The 24,021-nt window shown below is 38.3% G+C and overlaps 1 protein-coding gene across 1 annotated transcript in view; it reads left to right on the top strand.

Annotated features, from left to right (window-relative positions):
• Positions 1-24,021, top strand: part of LOC110967763 (unconventional myosin-VIIa-like) — a 95,750-nt gene that overhangs the window by 45,372 nt on the left and 26,357 nt on the right. Inside the window, exons 17-31 of the mRNA XM_051937378.1 lie at positions 3,080-3,217; positions 4,043-4,201; positions 4,939-5,031; positions 6,178-6,272; positions 7,443-7,527; positions 9,376-9,594; positions 11,317-11,634; positions 14,351-14,560; positions 16,322-16,498; positions 16,583-16,672; positions 18,410-18,537; positions 18,736-18,862; positions 19,671-19,790; positions 20,997-21,170; positions 22,316-22,543. Of these exons, the coding sequence (XP_051793338.1) occupies positions 3,080-3,217; positions 4,043-4,201; positions 4,939-5,031; positions 6,178-6,272; positions 7,443-7,527; positions 9,376-9,594; positions 11,317-11,634; positions 14,351-14,560; positions 16,322-16,498; positions 16,583-16,672; positions 18,410-18,537; positions 18,736-18,862; positions 19,671-19,790; positions 20,997-21,170; positions 22,316-22,543 (2,361 nt within the window). The remainder of the gene's footprint in view (positions 1-3,079; positions 3,218-4,042; positions 4,202-4,938; positions 5,032-6,177; positions 6,273-7,442; positions 7,528-9,375; positions 9,595-11,316; positions 11,635-14,350; positions 14,561-16,321; positions 16,499-16,582; positions 16,673-18,409; positions 18,538-18,735; positions 18,863-19,670; positions 19,791-20,996; positions 21,171-22,315; positions 22,544-24,021) is intronic.

Below are 24,021 nucleotides of genomic sequence, written 5' to 3' on the forward strand. Positions count from 1 at the left end.
GAAAAAAAACTCATAAAAAAGCCAGACTGGAATTTGCAAAAATGCATGTTGACAAGCCACAAAGCTTCTGGGAGAATGTACTTTGGACAGATGAGACCAAACTGGAGCTTTTTGGTAAGGCACATCAACTCTATGTTCATAGACTCAAAAACCAAGCATACGAAGAAAAGAACACTGTCCCTACGGTGAAACATGGAGGAGGCTCAGTAATGTTTTGGGGCTGCTTTGCTGCATCTGGCACAGGGTGTCTTGAAAGTGTGCAAGGTACGATGAAATCTGAAGACTATCAAGGCATTCTGGAGAGAAATGTGCTGCCTAGTGTCAGAAAGCTTGGTCTCAGTCGCAGGTCATGGGTCTTCCAACAGGACAACGATCCAAAACACACAGCCAAAAACACCCAAGAATGGCTGAGAGAATGTCACGTGCTGAGCTGGTGGACCTGAGCAGAAAACCACACTACCAGGGCTGGCTGAATGCAAGTGGTTTATTATTTGGGGTGAGAATGGTGGCTAGGTGGGGGAAAACCAGGGTGTAGGAGCGGGGAGTTCCGGGCAGGAGTGGGGATATCCAGGCAGGAGTGGGGATATCCAGGCAGGAGTGGCGGTTCCAGGCAGGAGTGGGGGTCCCCGGGCAGCTGAACTGAACAAGCAGGAGAAAACAACGTCAAAAACACAGCAGAAACTCAAAACAGAAAATGTTGAAGGCTAGAGCGCAAACCGAACTGCATGGTTCTTTGTTTAATACTCTCGCAGGGAGTGGAAGGCTGAGCCGGTTCTTATTGTGGAGGTGAGTCGTTAGCAAGATGATTGTCAGCTGCCCGGGAGACGTGGAGATAGTTGATTGCCTGAGTGGAGTCAGCTGGAGAAGCTAGACTCCACTCAGGCACCGAGCTGTAGGGGAAAGACAGGACAGAGGAGCAGATGAAAGATAGGCAGGCCAGGCAGGGCAGAGGAACAGATGAGACCGGCAGGGCAGAGGAGTGGATGAGAGACCGGCAGGGCAGAGAAAACAGGAGAGGGGGAGAGAAGCAGATGGGAAAAGGGGTATTCGGGGATGTCAGGTGGGAAGGACGGGGGTGAGGAGGGAGCCCTGACAGAGAAAAGCGTTGGACTATTCTAAAGTGGCCTTCTATGAGCCCAGATCTGAATCCCATTGAACATATGTGGAAGGAGCTGAAACATGCCATTTGGAGAAGACACCCATCAAACCTGAGACAACTGGAGCTGTTTGCTCATGAGGAGTGGGCCAAAATACCTGTTGACAGCTGCAGAACGCTCATTGACAAATACAGAAATCGTTTAATTGCAGTGATTGCCTCAAAAGGTTGTGCAACAAAATATTAAGTTATGGGTACCATCATTTTTGTCCAGCCCTATTTCATTAGTTTGTTTTTTTAAATAATTATGTTAATCAACAATTCAAAAGTGATGGCTGATTTTGATTATTTAATTTTCAATAAATTTTTATTTATTGTTACTTTTGTGAGTTTCAAGTGATTTCAGTGAGAATTGTGGGTTTTTCCTTCTTTAACTGAGGGGTACCAACAATTTTGTCCACGTGTGTATATGTATATATATATATATAAATACATATATATATATATATGTATATGTTAATTATTCAGGTGATGTTGGTGTACTCAGCTGCATTGTACTGAAAAACCTGCTAAATGAGGAGAACAAAGTATCACTTTTTAATATAAGTGTAAAAGTATGATTTACGTCCACGCTGTTCCGTTGGATTGTACAGATGTTTATATTTATAATTAACCTTTGAAAACAGATTGTTGAATTGTGATTTGTGTATCATTCATTCATTACATTTGGAACAAAAGAACATATTCAAAATTTAAGTTTTTGTTTATGCTGTTTTAAATCGTCTTTGAAACATAAAATGAACATTTACTTTCAGGAAATTTGCCATTTAAGTACTTTTAATCTGAGATATTAACCTTCAGTGCTTGGTTCATTAGTGTTGACAGGTAAACTACAACCTGATGTGAATACAAAAATGCATTATTAACTCCCACTGACAGTGTTTTTCTACAGAAAAGACATTGCAAAATTTCCTAATTTAAACCCCACAGATTAACTCCTGTGTCATTCTCATTGAAAAATGTTTAGACTGAGGTGTCAAAGATGCATTATTGAAATGGTGTCGGATTTGAAATGGATTTGTATTCGTATTTGTACTGAAGGATTGCTGTGTTTTCGTTAGCTTAAAATGAGTCTTCATATCTCCAGACGTGGAGAATCCTCCACTGAATTTGCTGCATTTCTACAGAAGCCCAGATAAGACAAACCAAACACTGGGTCTGTCTTCAGAGGATCTTTCATGTTTTTAGGTTGAACTAGCAGCTGTGTAGATTTTCCTGCACACTTAAAAACATCAGATATGACTAAATCCTGCAAACTGGTGCTTCAAGTCAGCAACCTGCAAGAACGTCTTTAAAACTTATGAAGCATTTTACTTTTTGACTTGAGAAAGAAATTTAATATATTTAACTGTTGGTATTTAAAATGGCAAAAAAAAAAAGTCTTCAAACGCCAATTTGGAGTTGAAAAAAGGAAAATGATTAACAGAATATTTTGCTAATTGACTAATTTTAAAATATTTTTCCAGGTATAAATGCCTAACCCAAATACCTTTGACTGTTTGTGTGATGTTCAGACAAAACAAGTCATTTGATGACAACATTTCAGGCTTTAAATATTCATCAGTCCTTTTCAAACCTCATATTTTATTTACTAATTGATGAATTGATAATTAAAAAAATAAGCAAAGATTATTCAAATAATTCTTTGGTTATGTTCCACTCCAGCAAATTTCTCAGGCAGATGAAAATGATTCATAGAATCAAAATTAAAGATGCTTGCAGGAAAACCAAAGTCGAGCAGCCTCATTTTAAAACTGCAGCACTGTGATATTTTAGTTTGAATGCAGTTTTAAACAAAAGTGCTGTTTGTAGAATCCGCAGCAGTGGTATTAATAAACGTACACATTAAAAAAGGGATATTAGCTGCAGTGTGAACCCGTCTGAAACCGTCTGGACTGTATTTGTGTGTGTTTGTGTTCACAGGGTGTTGAGACGAGGAAACGTTCTCCGACTCTGAGCAGTCAGTTCAAACGGTCTCTGGAGATGCTGATGAGGACGCTCAGCGTTTGTCAGCCATTCTTCGTCCGCTGCATAAAGCCCAACGAGCTCAAAAAGCCAATGGTGAGTTTAATCTGAGGGAGTTGTTCTGTCTGTTTGTTGTCATTTAAAGCATCTCCGTTTAGCTAAAGTGTGATATGGAAAATCAAATGGCACTTTGATAAAACACACATATATTCATGTACTTTTTCTGAAATTCACTCTTTCTACATTTAAAAAAAATCTGTATTATTTTGCATTCTTGTAGTCTGTTTTGTTTGCTGATGTGTTTCTGTCTTGTCCGTTATTTCAAAGCACTTTGTAACATTGAATTTAAAATTGTTGCATTTCTAACCATTTTGACCTCATTATGTAAACGTATTTGGTACTATATAAAAAAGATTTGAATAGCACCATATATTATCCTTAATAATGTATAAATCTTGACTTACTTTTTTTCTCACCAACACATTAGTGCTAATAAACTGAATCATAGAGCACACACTAATATAAAACAAAGGTATTTATCATTTGTTATCCAAATAACATTGATTTCATTTGCTTAATTTAAAGGAAAAGTTTGCAATTTCGTAGTCTTCTTGAATATGATATTTTAATATTCTTTATCCTTATACCAACTTCTGTCAACTAATGTTACAACACCATAGGTAATGGCTTAAGCTGAAGAAAGCACTTGCACTGTTCAATCTACAAGCATAAATTAATTTATTTTTAAGAATAGTGGTTTGGATACAGAATTTTCTTTTTTTTAAACAGTGGTTGAGTGAAGTGGCAGTGTAATTTTTTGTATTACAGTGAATATACTAAAATACTAGTCTTTCAACTTTCGCTCTAGAGAAGAGTCTACGTCTGATTCCAACGTTTCTGTTTCCGTGTGTTTTTTCTCAGTTGTTCGACAGAGAGCTGTGCATTCGTCAGCTGCGATACTCCGGCATGATGGAGACGATCCGGATCAGGAGGGCGGGTTATCCCATCAGATACAGCTTCGCAGAGTTTGTGGATCGATACCGAGTTCTGATGCCTGGAGTCAAACCTGCTCACGTACAGGTCAACAACACAACTGTTGTCTGTTGTAGTCCTTAGTCCTGGTTAGACTTTTTTGGAGGAGCGACTTGTTATTAATTGGACTGATAAAGAATCGTTTCACCATAATTGATATAGTTTGACACTTGGTGTATTCTTGGCAACTTTGGACAGAATATTTTGTCAGTAATATATGTTGCCTTTGGGCCTGCACAGTGGAAAAAGTGGTTAGCACTTTCGCCTTACAGCAAGAAGATCACCGGTTCAAATCCCGGGGTGGGCCTGGGATCTTTCTGCATGGAGTTTGCATGTTCTCCCTGTGCATGCGTGGGTTTTCTCCGGCCACTCCGGCTTCCTCCCACAGTCCAAAAATATGCTGAGGTTAATTGGTTACTCTAAATTGCCCGTAGGTGTGAATGTGAGTGTGATTGTTCGTCTGTATATGTCGCCCTGAGACAGACTGGTGACCTGTCCAGGGTGTCCCCTGCCTGCTGGGATAGGCTCCAGCACCCCCCGCAACCCTAGTGAGGATAAAGGGGTGTATAGAGAATGGATGGATGGATGGATGTAATGTGGTTGTTTGATTAGTATCTACTGATTCTGCACTAGTTAAATAACTGGTTGTACTGATTGATGCAGCATGTCTTTAATACAGTATTAATGTCAGTAGCACCTTTTCAACATCATGTCTGATGAGCTGCACATCATATATCTTTACTGGTTCTGGAATTATCAATTCAACACAGTTTTCTCTCTTCCAGGAGGACCTGAGAGGAACCTGCCAGCAGATAGTCTTGGCCCGGCTGGGGAAGCACGATGACTGGCAGATCGGAAAGACCAAGATTTTCCTAAAGGTTTGTTTTCTCCTGTAGAATTTTCCTGCTGAGTCCTGGAAGAATGACTTGTGTCAGGTGTTACTGAAATATCCCGACTCTTAAAACACTAAAATAAATTTTTGGTTGTGGCTATTTATGCATTGTAGTTTCATGTAATTTGCACTTATACAGATGATGTGATGTTGTACACTTCTGTTGAGTCTAAATCCAATGTGGGAACCAAAACCAGTTTGCACCATTATTTTTATAAAACTTTTAGTTCCAGGGATTTTTCTAGGGGCTTTCAGGAATTATAAAGGTTCCTTCTGCACTTTAACTGCATTGCCAATCTAAAGCCCTGTAAAAATCAGGCAAATTAGTCAGGAGACGTTAAACAAGTTTAAAAAAAAGAAGACTTATTGCAGATTTACAAAGCCTGGACTTCCTCATCAGTCCAGTTATCACAGGATTCCTTTTGTAAAGAACAAAACCAACATAAGATTGTTGCAGCTTCTTGCAGGTGCAGGTGCTGGATTTTAAAAATAGCAGTTGGAAAACACTGCACAAAAAACTCAAATATGCAATCAGTCAACAGCATTCAACCCTGCATGCTCCAAGCTGACTTTTGGGGGGTAAAGCCTTCCTGGAGATTCATTTCATTTGTGTTACTGAGTGCAAAGGAGGCACTGAGTTCCTCAAAAGGTTCATAGCCACTGAGGAAAGTTCCTGCAGTGGGAGTGCAGCTAATTTGTTACTTAACCTGTCTGTGGCTCTAATTCTCAGCTCCTTTCATTCCTAATGACGATAAAGATCTTCAAAGTTGGGCCAAATTACCTCAGAACTGTGGATCCCGTCTCCCTCAGCCTCTTGTTGTAGTTACATTTTTTTTTAGCCTTTTGTTGTTTTTGTTGGACAGGTTAGTAAAGAGGCAGACCGGAAAGTATGGAGAAGAATGGGGGGAAGACCTGCAGCCCTGAGCTGTAATGGAACCCAGGCCACTGCCTCGGGGTCTACAGCCTGTTTCTGGGTCACCCGCTCAACCCAATGAGCTATCTGGGCGCTCCATTGTTGTTATTGTGTTGTAGATATTTTTATCCCCAAAGAACGTGTTTAGAGCTATGCATGTTAACATGATGCATAAAAATATTTATATAAGAGTTTCAAATTAGTTTTTATGTTATTCAGGATCACCACGATATGCAGCTGGAGATCGAGAGGGACAAAGCCATCACTGATAAGGTCATCCTCATCCAGAAGGCAGTGAGAGGACTGAAAGAGAGGTAAACCGCTTTCAAGAAGAGATGTCTACATGCATCTCCAACATCTTGAAAATGATTTCTTTAACTTCTGGGCACAAGATGATTATTATTATTATCATTATTATTATTATCATGACCAAAAGGATCCTCACGCCTCATTATTGCTTTGTAGTATCTGACAGCTAAAACCATGAGTAGTTAAAGAGTGTACCTCCAGTTCTGTGAGCACATAAGAGACATACATAATAGAAAAAAATCTGTGGTTTTTATACCTTTATGGTGAATTTGACAATGTTGATGGAATATTTGTTATAGTGTTTTCCTTGCTTTCCCACCCCTCCCTCTTCTCCCATCCCTCCCCCTTGCCCTCCTCTGTCCTTCTCAACCCGCCCGGCCAGCAGCAGATGGGTCCCCCCTATATAGAGCCGGGTTCTGCTCGAGGTTTTTTCCCTGTTAAAAGGGTGTTTTCCTTGCCACTGTCGCCTTTGGGCTTGCTCTGGGGGTCAGGCATATGGGTTCTGTAAAGCGTCTTGAGACGATTTGACTGTAATTGACGCTATATAAATAAAATTGAATTGAATTGAATATTTGCTCATTGTACAAATATCTTCTAAAATGATGCGTAAAACCATTGATACAGGTGTGTCATAGTGATGTTTTAAACAGTATGTATTATTTGCACTGTAGTAAAGAGGAAAAGGAAGAAAAAAATTGTCTTGGGGCAGAAAGACGAAAAAAACTGCTAAGCAGAGTCACAGTAAAGACTACAAGAGCAAAGTAGCTTGATGTTATCATTTCTCCATTTATTAATATTTTTAGGAAGTTTGTAGTCCAACAGTCTGTAGCTGAACTCGTAGACAGACCAGAGGGGTTTATGGAAAAAGCTGAAAGTCTTACACATCAATTCAAAGAGAACATTTGGTTCAAGAAGACTCAAACTAGTGTAGAAGTTTCATCAGGAACTACAAAAAGCTCCTGATTGCTTCAGTATTTTGTGCTAACATCCTAATTGTTTTGTCTGTACCTTATTTAAAATAATAATTTTGTTTCACAAATCAAAAGCAGAGCGTCTGTTCTTCTAAATACAGAACAGAGAACAGTGGATGTCGTATTTCTGCTTATTGTAGAGTAAATAAATGGAGGGATATCAATCATTTTAAATCTAATTCCAGTTCCTTTCTGTCTTCATAGGACCAACTTTCTCAGACTGAGGAGCGCTGTGACTTTCATTCAGAAGGTCTGGAGGGGTTATCAATCCAGGAAGAATTACCAAATTGTGAGTCGTTTGCAACTGTCAGTGTTCAGTTTTTGTAGTTTTCCATCAGTTTCCAGCTCTTCTCTCCTGTTCTCTCTTTTGTTTATTTGTTGCAAGTCACACGAATCAGGTGTCATTACACCATTTGTACACTATACAGATTTCATTTCAACGAAAATTGACTTTTTTGATTATTTATTTTACAAATCTGTCTCTGTGCTAGAGATATTTTACTATTTACCTCTACAAGCTGTTATGTTTACATTACTGCTCATCAGCTCTAAAAAGATGTTTCAGCGTGACGAATGTATCTTACAACAACTTGCTTCTCTGCATATTGTTTGTAGTAATGCTGAGTTTATTTCATTGCTCAAGTTTGTTTTATTTCTTCTCAGTTTCTCTATCTCTAATTTGTTTCCAAACTTGTCTCCTGTTTTATGTAACCACAAATTGAGCCTAAAGTTTTTTATTTATGTGTATGGATATGCGTCCAACAATTTATTTTTGGTAGAGTTTTAAATTAGACACGTGGAATGAAGTTGTTTAGATAAACAGTTGTGAATTTTAGCTTACATGTGGTTAAATTTCCCAATGAAACTCCACATCACACGTGATTTATTTGAGCACCATTGGAAGGCTGAAAATACATCCATTTGTCTTCTTTTTTACAGTTTCTAGCTCTTACAAATGGTACAGTTTTGGGGATTTTTTTAACCCTTAAAAGGCGGGACTGAGTATACTCGTTCCCACTTACTCGTACACACAGCCAAAACCGAACATTCTCGGCTCAACACGTGTGACTTGTTTATGATTGCTAATTCACATAAAATATGCACACACCCGTATGTTTAAGTTGACCAATGGTAAGATATAAACATTGGCCCCAAATTTGCTTATTTCAGATGATAAAGCCGTATGAGCCGTTATAATGCAGCCGCAATTACGAAGCTCTTATTGGGGCCGCGTACCGGCCAAAATTCAAAATGGCGAACGCCTACGACAATGTGACCTCGCAAGACTTGATCGATATTTTTATGGATTAGGTGGTTTTAGTATATGTTTTAGTATATGTACTTCTCCAGAAACATGGCCTTGTAAGGGCTAAAAAATGATAATACTTTAAACCTGCAGGTGGATTTTGGAGCTCAAAGGGTTAAAACGTGCTTCTCCTACTTCCTAATGGAAGTGCCATGGTTTCATGGTTTTTAGCTGTTTTTCTTTAGCAAAACTTTTTTTTAAAAAACACATGTTTTTGTCAAATTTTAAGTGAGACGTATAGAATCGAGTGATTTTTTTTTTGTCAGATGACTGTTAGTTGCAGCTAAGTCACTATTGGCTTTTTAGTTGTGCCAAGGAGTGTTTTCTTATTATTGACAAAGGTTCAAATAAGACATGTGGAATTAAGTTGTTTTCATAAAATTATTACATTATTTCAAGCTTAGTTTTAGTTCAATTTCCAAATGTAACCCCATATCACACATGACTGATTCAAGTACCATGGTTTCATTATAATTTTTAAAATGTATTTATTTTTTACAAAACGTGTGTGTGTGTGTGTGTGTGTGTGTGTATATATATATATATATATATATGTCAAATTTTCAAATTAGACAGAATCAAGGATAGGATTAATTTCAACCTTAGATTTGGTTAATTTTGCTGTTCAGACTGCTTCTCATTCTGTGGCTCATGTACCTGGTGTCATTATTTTTAAACTAACATGTCTTTTATAGCTGATAGCAGGCTTTGGGGTTCAGAGCTTTAAAAACAAAACATACTCCAACAGTCAAACATCACCGCATAATAAAAACACTAAAGTGAATACAGAATACTAATTCCTGACCTGTAAAACACGTTTCTCTCCTACAGATGCGGTCGGGTTTCTTGCGCCTCCAGGCCGTCTACAGGTCCAGGAAGCACTACAGAAGCTACCGGATGACTCGCCTCCGTGTCACGCTCATCCAGGCTCTGTGTCGCGGCTTCCTCATCCGGCAGACGTTCTGGCGGCGTCTCCGTGCCGTGCTGACCATCCAGGCCTACACCAGGGGCATGATAGCCAGACGCCTCTGCCAGCGGCTCAGGGCAGAGGTAAAGAGTTATTACATTTACTACTGCTACCTCCACCATGTTGTTGACATGCGAGACAGAGAGGGCTACTGGTGCTGAGGCTCACAGAACAATGTCAGGAAACTGTGACGTCTTTTTGCATTTGTTATTGTAATGTTTATTGCCTTTTATAATATAATTATAATAATTTGCCTTTATTTGTCACAAATACATTACAGCACTGTGAAATGTTGCTTTTTGCTTATCCTAATCGGGGTCAGAGTGCAGGGTCAGCCATAGTACAGAGCCCCTGGAGCAGGAAGGGTTAAGGGCTTTGCTCAAGGGCCAGACAGGAGTTTGAATCTCTGACCTTCTGATCAGTAGTCCAGAGAAGTAACATAAAGACTGGAAGGAAGGGGAACCCGCTAGCTTGGCTCCATCCAAAAATACTAACCAACAACCAACAAGTACCTCTAGTGCTCACAAAGTAACACATTTCCCTTGAATTAATATCACTGATTCACAAAAATAAAGTAGAAGTATGGCACTTTGTGATTTTCTTACCCTCAGGATAACACTTTACGCCTGTTTTCAGTGTCTATGCTAAGCTATGGTAACTGGAGCTGGAATCTAGTCTTAATTGTTGCAGATCATTGAAGAATTCAAGGTTGATTATAAACAATCTAATGTGCCATCCTAGAAATTCTGTGAATTTTCTGTAATTAATTATCCGTTTTGTAATACTACAACATTCTAAAAGCAAGAACAGGAAAACATTCCTAATTTGATGATTTTTTTGTGGGATTTTTTTAAAGCAGTATACAAAACACAAAGGTGCTGAATTCAGAATCAAACCACTGCCTGTAAAGTTTTTTATACTATTAATGTCATAATTTCTGAGTAAACTTTAACACCGATCTGCTTTACAATTTCTAACAGGTGAAGTAAATAACTGATTATATTGATTACCTCGTTATAGTGGGTGAATTTATTATTCAGCAAATTAACTTTTCTTTACCTCTCTTTTGTTTTTAACTGTCCGAATCATGAATGAATTCAATGCTTTTGTAAATGCTTGTTTTATTTTTTTATATTTTGTGTAATTCCTTTTTTACTTGTTTATACTGAACACTTTCAGCTTATTTCATGTTACAAAAAAACTTCATTTTTTAAGTGAGTTTCTTTAACCTGCCTGCTTGTATGTTTGTCAGCTTGTGGTTGCAGATATTTCTCTCTTCCTGTCCTGAAAGACTGCTGAATAAATTGTTTTAATTTATAAATTTTTACTAAATCTCAGTTTGTTATTAAGTTGAGCTTTTGGAGAACGTTTCGATTCGACAGCGAGGAGGGTGAGACCAACAGCAGAACATCTGGCGGACCAGAAGCAGCTGCTGACACATGTTGTCAACGCCATACATGTTCATAATCAGTCGGAGCGTTGTGACTTTTACTGGTTTTTATAGGTTTCTTGTCATATTAGTGTGTAGATTTTTAGATTTACTCTTCTGTAGCGTTCACTGTTAGCCTTTTATGTGGTGTTGGGTGTTAAAGAATACTTCACATCCTTTGATTCTTTTTGTCTAGTCACATATTTCTTAGAATAATGTTGGGGTTTTTTTCTACACCTGTAATGTTTCCCTTCATCTCCTCTGCAGACGAATAGTCAAAAGCTAACAGATAAGGCAGTAAATTATTGAGTAAAATCAGAGTTAACGCCTACACCTGTCTGTGAACCCTTCTCCTTCTGTTTCTTAACCTTCACAGCTTCAGCGTCGCTTGGAAGCCGAGCGTCAGCGCCTGGCCGAGGAGGAGCGTCTGAGGAACCAGATGACGGCTCGGCGGGCCAAAGCTGAGGCCGAGAGGAAGCACCAGGAGCGTCTGGTCCAACTGGTCCAGCAGCAGGAGGAGAGGGAGAGGGAGGAGAAGGAGGAGGCGAGGAGGAAGAAGGAGCTCCTGGAGCAGATGGAGAGGGAGAAGGAGGCGCCCGTCGACCACTCGGACATGGTCGACCGTATGTTTGGTTTCCTGGGGAACGCCGGCCCATTACCCAACCAGGACGGACAGGCACCAGCTGGATTCGAAGTATGGATTAATGGGTTTTGTATTCAGTAAAGATGTCTGACCAAATGCTCAGAAAGAGTAGTATTTAGTAGTAGTAATTGGATGAGTGGTTTACCAAGATATTCATGGTCCCCAGAGGATCAGTCTAAGTAGTTCTGGTTCACCTGACGTCTTCTTTAGCACCACAGTGGCGATTTTGAGTGAAATATCTAAAAAATAAATAATAAATATTCAATGGATCATGAAATCTGGTTCACTCATTCATCCATCTCCCAGGATGCAGGGTTCTCACCAGGTTTTTTTTTTTTTTCAGCCTAACGGCAGGTCCTCCTGCACGCGCGCGCGCGCAATAGACTGGAACGCGCATGCGCAATAGACAGGAACGGGTCAATCGACAGGAAAGTACGGCTGAGGTGGGGAGACATAAATTAACCTAGACAGGCACCAGGTTGATAAAAACAAACGCACATGGCGTTATCGGTCAAAATAACAGCGCAGCGGCCCTAATCACAGTGTTAACCCTTCCTGTTCGGCCCCCGACCGTGGTGAGGAAGCCCGGGGTTAACCCCCTTCACTTCCTCAGCAGCCGTAGAGGCAAAGACACAGGAGCCCAGCCACATCGGAGAACACTGCAGCCTTTATTGTCTATAAACAGTGGCTGAACCGCACAGTAAGGCCAACCCAGCAACTACACACCTTCTGTCCTCCTCCGACTGCACCGACTGTCTCACTCGCTCTCCCCCTCCCTCCCACACACACGCTGCTCTCTCTCCCTCTCTCATGACGGAGCCACACTCTCATAACAACAGCGTAATCTTTGAAATGCGCTGGCGTAGCGGCCCTAATCACAGCGTAATCTTTTAAACTGAGCGTAACGGCCCGTTAGACAGTGTAACGGGGCCGTTATGCTGAAATGCGCTGGCGAGAACCCTGGGATGAATTTTATTAACTTTGGTGAACACTTGAAATTTTGATTGCTACCTCTATCATGTCAAGATGTGAATGCTATTTTCATTTATCACAAAATATCTGCAAAAATACACTCAGCTGTGTTTAGAACTAGTTAGCAAAATTTGGCATGCTGACATGCTCAGCTTAAATCATGAACATGATAAACCAGCTTAACATCTGTTTGTTAGCATGCTAATGTTAGCATTTAGCTTAAAGTTTAGCCACACAGCTGCTTGCGTGATCCTTGGAAATTCTGTGTGGCCCCATCATCAATTAAAAATGTTCTTTTCATTGATCACAAAAGCAGTCTCTACCTGATTTTGACAGTTAATGAGGAGAATTTAGCACAACAACACACTAAGCGTAAATCATGAACATGATAACCTGGCTAAATAGCAGTATGTTTGCATGCTAATGTTAGCATTTAGCCCAAGGTTCAGCCACACAGAGCTACTTGTCTGCATGGCCCTTAAAATTTTGTGTGGCACAATCAACAGGTGAAAATGTGCACGCTGTTTTCATTTATTACAAAATATCTCCAAAAATAGTCTCTACCTGATTCCTACAGCTAATAATTAGCAGAATTTAGTACAACCTAAACATCAGCCTGTTTGCATGCTAATGTTCGCATTTAGCCCAAGGTTCAGCCACACAGAAACATTAGTGAAAACTTGAAATTTAATTTGCCGCCACCATCATGTTAAAATGTGCATGCTATTTTCATTTATAACTAAACATCTGCAAAAATACCCTGAGCTCTGCTTACAACTAGTTAGCAGAATCTAGCGTGCTGAAATGCTCAACTTGTATCATGAACATGATAAACCAGCTAAACATCTGTTTGTTTGTATGCTAATGTTAGCATTTAGCCCAAGGTTCAGCCACACAGAGCTACTTGCCTGGCACCACCATTGGTGAAAATATGCACACTTTATTTATTTTATTAACTAAATATTTGCAAAAAATTTTCTCAGTTTGACTTGGTGCTTTGGACTAATTAGCAGACTTTAGTGCCTTGACATGCAAAAATGGAATTGTGAACATGATAAACCAACTAAATATCAGTTTGTTAGCACACTAATGTTAGCATTTAGCTTGAAGTTCAGCCATTCAGAGCTACTTGCATGGCTATGACCCTTATCTCTGTACTCTAAATCCATAATAATATAGTAATTCTTCAAATATTTTTATTTAAGCATGTTGACATTTATACATATGTACCAGCACACAGTGGTATCTCATTTCATTTCATTTCATTCAAACACGTGTAAATCAAAACAGTGACAGCAAAAATAATTGATCTTTATTTATTTTGAGATTCAATTGATCAGAGTTTTTTTCCCCAGAAAAAAAGTCTAAATTCTGTGGTCATAGCTTCTTAAATGTGATATTTTAGATTTCTTTTATCTTCTTTCTTTTGGTTGTAAATAAGATATCTGGTTGGGCTTTGGGAATCACTGTTCAAAACTGTTCATCATTTTTAAACCTAACAGAGAGTCAGCAATAAAAATAATAAATAGTTGCATTCTTAAACATTAGTATGAACTATGGATTAGAGGTGCAGCAGTAGCTTTGGTTTTTGGTCATTTAGGGACAGAAAAAACTTTCTTGTTAGCTGAGGTTTTAATGAATGTCTCCATTTATATATCCAGCAAGTATAGAGAAACAGTGGCTTCACTGAAAGCAGAGTTGTCAATATTATTTGGCTACATTCAATAATATCCAGTCCCATTTTAACGTTTTGTCTGCAGTAATAGTGGTCTCACATATCGCTGTGTTTCTTCAGGACTTGGAAAACATCCCTCGTGGTGAGGAAGCTGAGGAGGAGGTGCTGAACGAAGCTCTGCCGTTACCAGACGAGGAAGAGGAGGATCTATCAGAGTACAAGTTCTCCAAGTTTGCAGCTACGTACTTCCAGGGCGTTTCCACTCACACTTACATCAGACGGCCGCTGAAACAACCTCTGCTGTTCCACGAGGACGAAGGAGACCAGCTGGTGAGAGCTTAGATCTCAAAACTGTAGCGGCGACTGTCTGGATCGTTTCATAAATAAACATCTGAAGTCACCTGCGTTTACCAAAGTTTACCTCCAGTTACGAGATTTATGGAGAAACTAGATGTGGAAAGTTTAGACAGAAGAAAACACACAAAAAAAGCTGTTGTGAAAGCAAAAATGATTCATACTGATGTTATATTTTGTAGCTCAGTAATTGTCTTGCAGCGAAAATTTGGCTTTTCTTAGCTTTGTCCAGTGAATGCAAATAAGAGAAGCTTCACTGTCTTACAGAGAAGTAATGTTACAGTATGATTTTTGAATAATAATTGTGAGCGACATTATATCTTTGTATAGAAAGAAAACCTTTATGTTCTGGAACTAAATTATCTTTGAAGTTGATATAATGACACGTTTTATACTTCTTGCATATTTTTCAATAATAACACAAAAATACCAATTATAATAAGATAAATAGTTTTATTCTTTATAATTGGAAAATATTCTTACATTGACATTGTACATAAGTAACTTGTCTTTTTTCTGGTTCTGAAAAACAATATAATTTTCTATCACTAAGGAATGAAACTTTGAGGAGTTTTTCTTAACCTTTACAGTTTTTTCAGTTGTTCTAAAGAGTCATTTTCACCTTGCTTCCACAGACGTTCTGCAGATACAAAAAGTTATAGTAAGATTTCTTTGTACTTGTAATTTTAAAGGTTTTAGTTACGTCAACATTGTACAGAAGTAACTTGTCTTTTTTCTCATTGTAAAAAAAAAACAAGATTATTTTCTCACTGTGAGATTTCTTAACCCAAACTTTTTTTCACCTCATGTAATCAGGTGTTTCCATATCTTCCACATACAAACATTTTGCAAATATAAAAAGACAAAACATCAGTTATAATACAAGCTTTTTTACTCTTACAAAATGTTCTTCTTACATCTAACTTGTACACACACAAATAATTTTTTAGTCATTATGGAAAACAAGATAATTTTCTCTCTAAAGAATAAAAGTTTGAGGAGTGTTTCTTAACCTTCACAGTTTTTATAGCTGATATGATAGCGTGTTTTGCACATCTTGCATGTACAAATTATTTGCAAATATAAAAAGACAAACACAAATCACAGTAAGAATTTTTTACTGAGTGTAGTTAGAAAATGTTCTTGTTAGATCTACATTTTACACACATAACTTTTTTCGAATTATGAAAAAAAATCCCATCATTGTCTCTTTTTAAGGAGTAAAAATGTGACAAATGTTTCTTAGCTTTGACACTTTTTTAGCAGTCTGTTTTAAGTTAAAAAAAAATGGTGCTAAGTGTCGCTCTCCTTCTGTTTGGTCCAATAAAATTCAATTCAATTTGGTCCATTGACACTGTGAATTAGAAAACGGCAGATTAGACTGCTGTTTATGCTAATGTATGAAAAAATAGAAGTGATGATTAACTTATATTTGAATATTGGATCATTCCAGGTGAAATGACCAGATATTCCTTGGGGGTGTTGCTGCACCATTTTCAAATTAGTCCTAAATTTGTATGCCATTAGATAGTCACAAAAGTACTTTCTATGCAAAATTGTAGGCCTGTAGCTCAAATAGTTTCTGAGTTGTGGGGCTCTGAAATTTTCAGAATTTGGGCTATAAAAAGCCTTGCCAGCGTTTTGTAATGGTGCGGCAACACCCATCTGGTGAAACCACACGGAATGACCCTATTTGTAAAATCAACACCGTGATTGCTCACTTTATCACATCTCCAGGCAGCGTTAGCAGTCTGGATCACCGTGCTGAGGTTCATGGGAGATCTCCCAGAGCCAAAATGTCAAATAGTCATCAATGATGGCAGCGAAAAGATCCCCGTCATGACCAAGATCTACGAAACGCTCGGCAAGAGAACATACAAGAGGGAGCTGCAAGAGCTGCAGGTGGAAGGAGAGGTGAGAAGACGGTCCTTTAATCGTTACTGACACTCAGATCTGTGAGGGGTTCAGCTAAATGTCATCCCACGTTTGCGTCTACAGAACAGCTCCATAGACGTCCAGAAGAGGAACAGCGTCAGACATAAACTCGTATCTCTCACCCTGAAGAGGAAATCCAAGATCACCGAGGAGGTAAGACTAAAATCAGTCCTTTTAGCATTTATCCAGAGCCGCGACTTTTAGATTAGGACCCACAACAATCCTGTCCTCATGAGGTGTAGCACTGAAACTTATTTAAAAAAACAAGTCACACAAGTAGCAAGTCTTAACCCACTAAACCCTAAAATCCAGCAACAGGTTTAAAATTTATGATATCTTTTTTAAAACATCACGTTTATAAGAAGCTTTAATAAGAGGGCAAATTGATGTATTTTCTACTTTCCAATGGTGCTTGAATAAATCATGTGTGATGGGCAGGTCCGTTGGAAGGTTGTAGAAGTAGCTCTTAGCCCTCTAACCCTCCAGTGGTTCTCAAATTTGGTCGTCCTTCAAAGGACAAAAACTTTTCGGCCCCCCTTGCTTTAAATAGTCATGAAAGGAGCCAAATTTAAACTTATTGAAAATAGATAACTATCATGAGCAGTCAAATTGTGCAACAGCTTACCAACATGCTCAGTGATAAGTAGAAAGAACAAAAATCCATAAATCTGTGTCCTCTTAAAAAAACTGAGGAAAAAGTCTCTTTGCTGGAACCGAAACACATAAGAATAGAACACAACACGTAACAATACAGTTCAGTGTACACTCAGACTGTGTGCAAATATCGAGAAAAATCTTTGACATTTTGCAATAACTTTGTAAAATAAACAGGGGAGAAACACTGCTCTAAACTGTAAAACCCACCAGCAGGTTTAAATTGCATTTTTTCTTTACTAAAAAATCAACAAAATTGTACCATTTGTAAGAGCTAGAAACTATAAAAGGAAAACCATCTCCTTTACCTTCCCATCTCTCCTTGAATTAATCATGTTTGACAAGCAGTTTCCAAATGACCCAAAACTGAGCTTTAAATGAATCAAAATCCTTGATTCTGTGTGTGTCATGGTAAAATGTGGCAAAAATAACTTCATAAAAATTAACCAGGTTTTGTAAAATAACTAAATTATATTATGAAATCATTCTAATTTAATTAATCATGTGTCACGTGTAGGTCCATTGTGAAATTTAACCAAATCTAAGCTTAAAATCATGACATTTTATTGGACATCAGAGAGATTGAAAGAAATAAAACTAACTTGATCAAAAAAATGTATGTGGCATGACTCAAAAATGACGTGCAGAGGAGCAAGTTTTCGACACTTTGTTGGAAGGTACGTTCAACGTAGTGGAAGATTTTTCTGGAGCTGATGTGCAAAGTAATTGGGAAATGGTGAGATTTTTCAACGCTGTAAAAATGTAATCAGCTAACTATCTATAGCATGGTGTGGCACCATTTTTTTCCAGTGTCGGTAATATTTGGAAATATGTTGTAGATGTTGTTTTCAGCTTTTTTTCCATTTTGTAGAATAAATAATCAGAAAAATCTATTTTGTTTTTTATTCCTTTTGACTTATTGCATTACAAAACACTGCAAATAATCCACTTTTGAGTTGCCTCTACTTCTAGCAGAACCTTATTTTACAGTGAAAAATGGTCCCACAGTGAGAATAAATGTGACAGAAGCAACAAAAACACCTAGAAACCTTTTGAAGTTCACTTGTTTCTGTTTAAGGTTCACACAAACTTTGCTCTGATGGCTTTCTTACAAACCAACCTCACATAACAAAAGTCATCTGTATAATCAGATTAATCAGTTCAAAGCTAAAAATAACCCCAGAGGATTTAAGGTTGCTGTGAGTTTTAGCCCACTGTATGGATGGTGTGCTGCAGGTCACCCGGCGACTCACTGAGGGCGACTACGGCCTGCAGGGGAACAGCATGCTGGAGGATCGACCCACCTCCAACCTGGAGAAACTTCACTTCATCATCGGAAACGGCATCTTAAGACCTGCACTCAGGTGACCGACAAGCTGCTTCACTTTTGGCATCATAACTTTTTTCAGTGTCTTGACCAAAAACAGGAGAAGAAAAGCAGAAGTGTGTAAATCTAAAGCAATGCTCTCCTCAGATGAGAAATAATTTTCAGTTTGAGCTAACTGACCGTGTCGTACACTAAGGAACCTGTAATCTGTTGGTGCTGGTCTTCTCTGTTTCAGGGATGAGATCTACTGTCAGATCTGCAAACAACTCACCCAGAATCCGTCTAAAAGCAGCCACGCTCGGGGATGGATCCTGCTCTCTCTCTGCGTCGGCTGCTTCGCCCCGTCCGAAAAGTTTGTCAAAGTAAGAAACGCAGCTCAAACACAAGAAAAAGAGTTTTTTCCACCAGCAGATTAATGGATATTTCTTTAAATTAACATTTCCAGACTGACAAAAATGAGGCACGAACCACTTTTTGCACTTGTGCTTTTTAATGTACCAGTTTTACCCTCTTTGGTGCTGTTTTTCACTTCTATTTTTAAAATGCATCAGTCAGTTTTGTGGAGTATTTGCTCCATGCTTTGCAGTACCGTTTCTGAATTCATATGCTTGTAATAAAAATGAAAAAAACTTAAATTTTATGGCACTTTTTGGAATATAAAAATGTAAATATTTCAGAAATGCAAGGACAAAAATAAAATACAACATAACCTATGAACACTTGTCTTAAAAGATTTGATTTAGTAACTTTTTATTGTGTAATATTCAGTATGTTCTGACATTTTAAAGACAAAATGAGTTCTCATTTGGGTCCATTTGTTGGCCTGTGTCTTTATTTACGTGGATAAATAGTAAAATGTGGACAACATGAGACATATTCAGATGTTTTCAGCAGCTGCAGTGTGGTATGTGAAATGTAGTGGTTACTATCTGGCGCTAGATAGAAAAAATGCAGAAGAATTAAATATAGCATTTTGATCATTTTGCAGTTTTCTTACTCTGATGTCTCATCTTGTTCCTTTCAGTCATAAAAAATTAAAATACCGTTCTTTTCTGTTACCTGTTCCACGTTTGTCCCCAAATCAATCAGTTCAATGCTTCAGGCACTTAAAAGTTTCCTCTGACTGTTTTTTGTTTTTCCTTTTCTCTCCTCCTTCTGCTCTGCTGTCAGTATTTACGGACGTTTCTGATCAACGGTCCTCCCGGTTACGCTCCGTACTGCGAGGAAAGGTTGAGGAGGACGTTTGTCAACCGCACTCGGACGCAGCCGCCATCTTGGTTGGAGCTGCAGGTACATCAGCGCTGTGTCGTCTGCTCAGGAAAAGTCTTTGAAAGCAGCAAATTCAGTTTAGAAATGCTTTTGTTTTCCGGCTGTTGGGACGTCACCTACAAACTGAAAGTGTTTTAACAGTGGACGATGTTTCATTGAGAAAACCCACCGTCTTACGATGAGCCATTTTAGCAAAAAATGTTCATAATTTATGCCCTGCATCCAACTATATTACAATAGAAATTAGAGTTAGTGGAGAAGTACTGAAAGAATCCATGATTTTATCAGAAATCGCAGGTTTTCCTTCAAACTTTCGTACTTTGGTTTGATAACATGCTAAAAATCTGAAATGTTTCTGCTTTAATAGACACTAATGATAGATGGACTCATGAGAGGCTGCATGAAGCTACAAAGCATTAGACTGTCTGTGAAAAGGTTCTCTGAAGACCCACTGACACCCAGAAATCAACAAATAATATATGAGAAAAACTTTACATTTATTTCATTTAATCTTATTTAATATAATATAATAAATGATTATATTATTACTATTTTAATATAAGAATTAATATATTACTATGACTAATAATAATAAATATGATTTATTCTACTATACTATTAATAGTATAGTAGTTTAATAATGATGTGATAGTATATTATGTGGATACAATTTTTCATTTCTTATTTATTGATCTTTTTCTTCTTTCGCTGCCAATTGTGTGTGGTATTATCCTCTGTGCAAAAAGCATTAAAGATATTTGGAGTAAATCTAACTCTGAGAGCCTGCAGAAAACTTGCTGGTGTTTCTCAAAAAGCATCTGTTTATTGATCGACTGTACGGAGGAGAATCAACACATTATAACCAGTGGAAGTAAATCTAAAGTCAGTTGAAGTGATCAAAAAAAGTTTTTAAATCTGAAAGTTGGGGTCATTTTTGTTGTTTTTTAGATCAAGAGGACAAAACTGTCCTTTATTCATGAAAGTCTGTGTTTGTTCTATAGAGCTGAGCGTCTCTTCGTATATACGTTGACCTCTTCTTTCTGAGTGTGCTCAGGGTGGAAAAGGCGTAGTCTGATTTGAAATATGACAAAATAAGTCTTTTTTTCTAATTGAATCAACTTTTATGGATGTTTTTAAAGTGAGACTATTCGGACATGACGATTTATCTCTGTAAAACATTTTAACTGTTACATGCTTGAGCTACATTCTGGCTTGTTTTGCCTCCAGGCCACAAAGTCTAAGAAGCCCATCATGCTGCCGGTGACGTTCATGGACGGCACCACTAAGACGCTGCTGGCCGACTCGGCCACTACAGCCAGCGAGTTGTGTAACGCTCTGGCTGACAAGATCAACCTGAGAGATCGGTTCGGCTTCTCGCTCTACATCGCTCTGTTCGACAAGGTAAAACCTGGACGTGTTGTAATGATGCAGAACAGTTTATACTCCATTTACAGTTTGGTGTCACATTACCTTTCTGAGCCCAAAGTAGTTTCTGGTTGTTTTTGGGTTCCTCTGACATTTTTACTCACTGTGGGCTCATTTTTCACTGCATTATAAAGACCTGCACCTCTATGGAAACAGCACGACTGTGGCTCGAAGTGGAGAAAAACTCAAAAATGTGTTTCAATATGCTGAGTTCCTGTTTATGAGGGTGAAAACTATATGGTGCTCTTTACGTAAGGGTTTGAGTTTACGTCTGCATTTAGTGATTCTTTTTAGCTTTAAAGACTGCAAATGTACCTTTTAAATAAAATTCCAGCTCCACTGAAGCCTGATAGATGGTATCACACATCTGTCAAGCTGTAGTTGACCCAGAAGAGACTTGTATTGAATCCTGCAGCTCTATGGAAGCAGAACAACCATGACTAGAAGCAGAGAAAACTCAGTTTGTTTGCAGTGTGACAGAGTTGTAACGCCAAAAGAAAAAGTTGAATTTCTGTAATTATTCTTTTTACAAAAAATGAAAATAAGCTGGAATCAGCATGTGAAACATTTTTCCAAGTGTCCACGTGTGTTAATAATACTCTAAAAAATGTATTACTCTCCGTACTTCTGATATTTCACTATGTACATGTTTAGCTTGTTTTTGTACTGATGCTACTCACTTACACAGCCTGCAGTTCAAGATAATTTAAGCAAAATTTTGCTGAATTTTTGTCACATGACTGTTGATTGCAGCTGAGTCATTAACTGCCTAACGGTTTCAGGAAGAAGAATAGAATTTTTAGTTTTTGACAGAATCTAAATACCTTTTGTTTGTGATTTTTTTGGGTGATTTTTTTTTTGAAAGGCACATGTAAAATAATGCAATTTTGATTAAATATCACAATTATAAGCTTAGATTTGGTAAGATTTTCCCAATGGAAATACATGTGACAAATAAGTATTTGAAGGACAATCAGAAAGTTGAAAATCCAACTATTGTTTGTGTTTTTACAGTTTTTACCATAAAAAATATGTGGCAGTTAAAACACCTTTTACAAAAATCCATCCGTTTGGTCAGTCCTGATGAAGGTTGTGTTTGATTGTGCGTCTGTTTCTGCCAGGTGTCGTCGCTGGGCAGTGGCAGCGACCACGTCATGGATGCCGTCTCACAGTGTGAGCAGTACGCGAAGGAGCAGGGCGCCCAGGAGAGGAACGCCCCTTGGAGGCTGTTCTTCAGGAAGGAGATCTTCAACCCCTGGCACAGCCCCGCCGAGGACCACGTCGCCACAAACCTCATCTACCAGCAGATCGTCCGAGGAGTGAAGTTTGGAGAGTACCGCTGTGAGAGGGTGAGCTGCTGTTCACTGTAGTTCTGTGTGAAGATAACCTCTGATTAACTTCATTTTCTTCCCAGTAAGAGTGATTTTGTCAGATCAAAGATTTAGAAACTACAAAAGTGAAGTCTGTTTAAAGTGTAGCTGACACCCAGAGCCTGAAAGAGTTAGGATGTAGTCGGACAATTATTATGTAATGTAACACAGTCTGAAAGAGTTTTCTAAGATTTAGTCAAATCAGTGCTGTTTAACGTTGTTTATGATGTGGATGTTCAGAACCAGTGTCACAGTTCTGATCTTTGGGAAAGAGTACATTACTAGTTCTTTGTTTACTTCTCACACTTCAGCTGCAGCATTCAGATCTGTTTATCATATTTTTGTATTTTAGCTTTTATTACTCTTGTGTTTTGATTGTTTTGGAAATTTATACTTCCTGTTTGATTTTTACTCGACTCCAAGAGAGAACCCTGCACAAGAATTCCAATGTACCCAAACTGTCTGTTTGTGCACAAATGGCAAATAAAAATCTTGAATCTTCTGTAGCACATTTAAAGCTGCAGACATTCACTCAAGGTGCATAAGAGCCAAACTAGCAGCTGTAGTGTTTTCATGCCATCACAGTTTGACATGTCAGCATAATATTTGATAACTAGCACTAAATGAGGCACTAGTTTTGCAGGTATTTGATCACATTTTAAAGTACTGGATAGCATGAAATATGTCATGGTTTGTCCACTTGGCTACAGCAGAAACAAGTTGTGCATGTTGACATTTCATCACTTTTTAAGTTTAAATAGGGAAGATGTCAGCAAAGAGCTACATATTTTACAACCTGTAGTTATACAACAACATTTTTAACAAGGAAAAGCACTCAGAGACTGCAGTGCTCCACCAAGGTTACTTAGTTGTTGTCTGACTTCCGACGGATGAAATCTTTAAAAAAATTTGTGGACCGCAGCCGTCGATTGTTAGTAGTATTGCAATCATGATCATCAGCAGGCAGCTGATGTAGTGTTCACTTGTTGTCATAGTTAAAGTGACGCTGTGCCACTATCTTGCAGTGATACAGAAATCTTTAACAAATCCATGGATCCAGACTATAAGCTGCATCACTGCCAAAATCTAATATCTTGGTCCTTGTGTCATTTCTGACCTTCCCTAAAAATTTCATCCAAATCCGTTGGTCCATTTTTGAGTAATGTTGCGCACACACAGACAGACAGAGAGACAGACAGACAGACAAACAGACGGACAAACCAATGCTGATTATCACATAACTCCACCGCGTTCCTTGGTGGAATAATTAGCACTAAATGAGGCACTAGTTTTGCAGGTATTTGAAAAGTATTGAATTTCATCACCAGACTGAATTTTGAAATCTGCAGGAAGTCGTGTTTTGTTGTGCACGCTGACATTCCATCACCTTTTGAGTTTAAATAGTGAAATTGTCAGCAAACAGGTACACATTTATACAACCTGTAGGTACACAACAA

Source organism: Acanthochromis polyacanthus, chromosome 17 (assembly GCF_021347895.1).
Source record: "Acanthochromis polyacanthus isolate Apoly-LR-REF ecotype Palm Island chromosome 17, KAUST_Apoly_ChrSc, whole genome shotgun sequence".
Classification (NCBI taxonomy): Eukaryota; Metazoa; Chordata; class Actinopteri; family Pomacentridae; genus Acanthochromis; species Acanthochromis polyacanthus.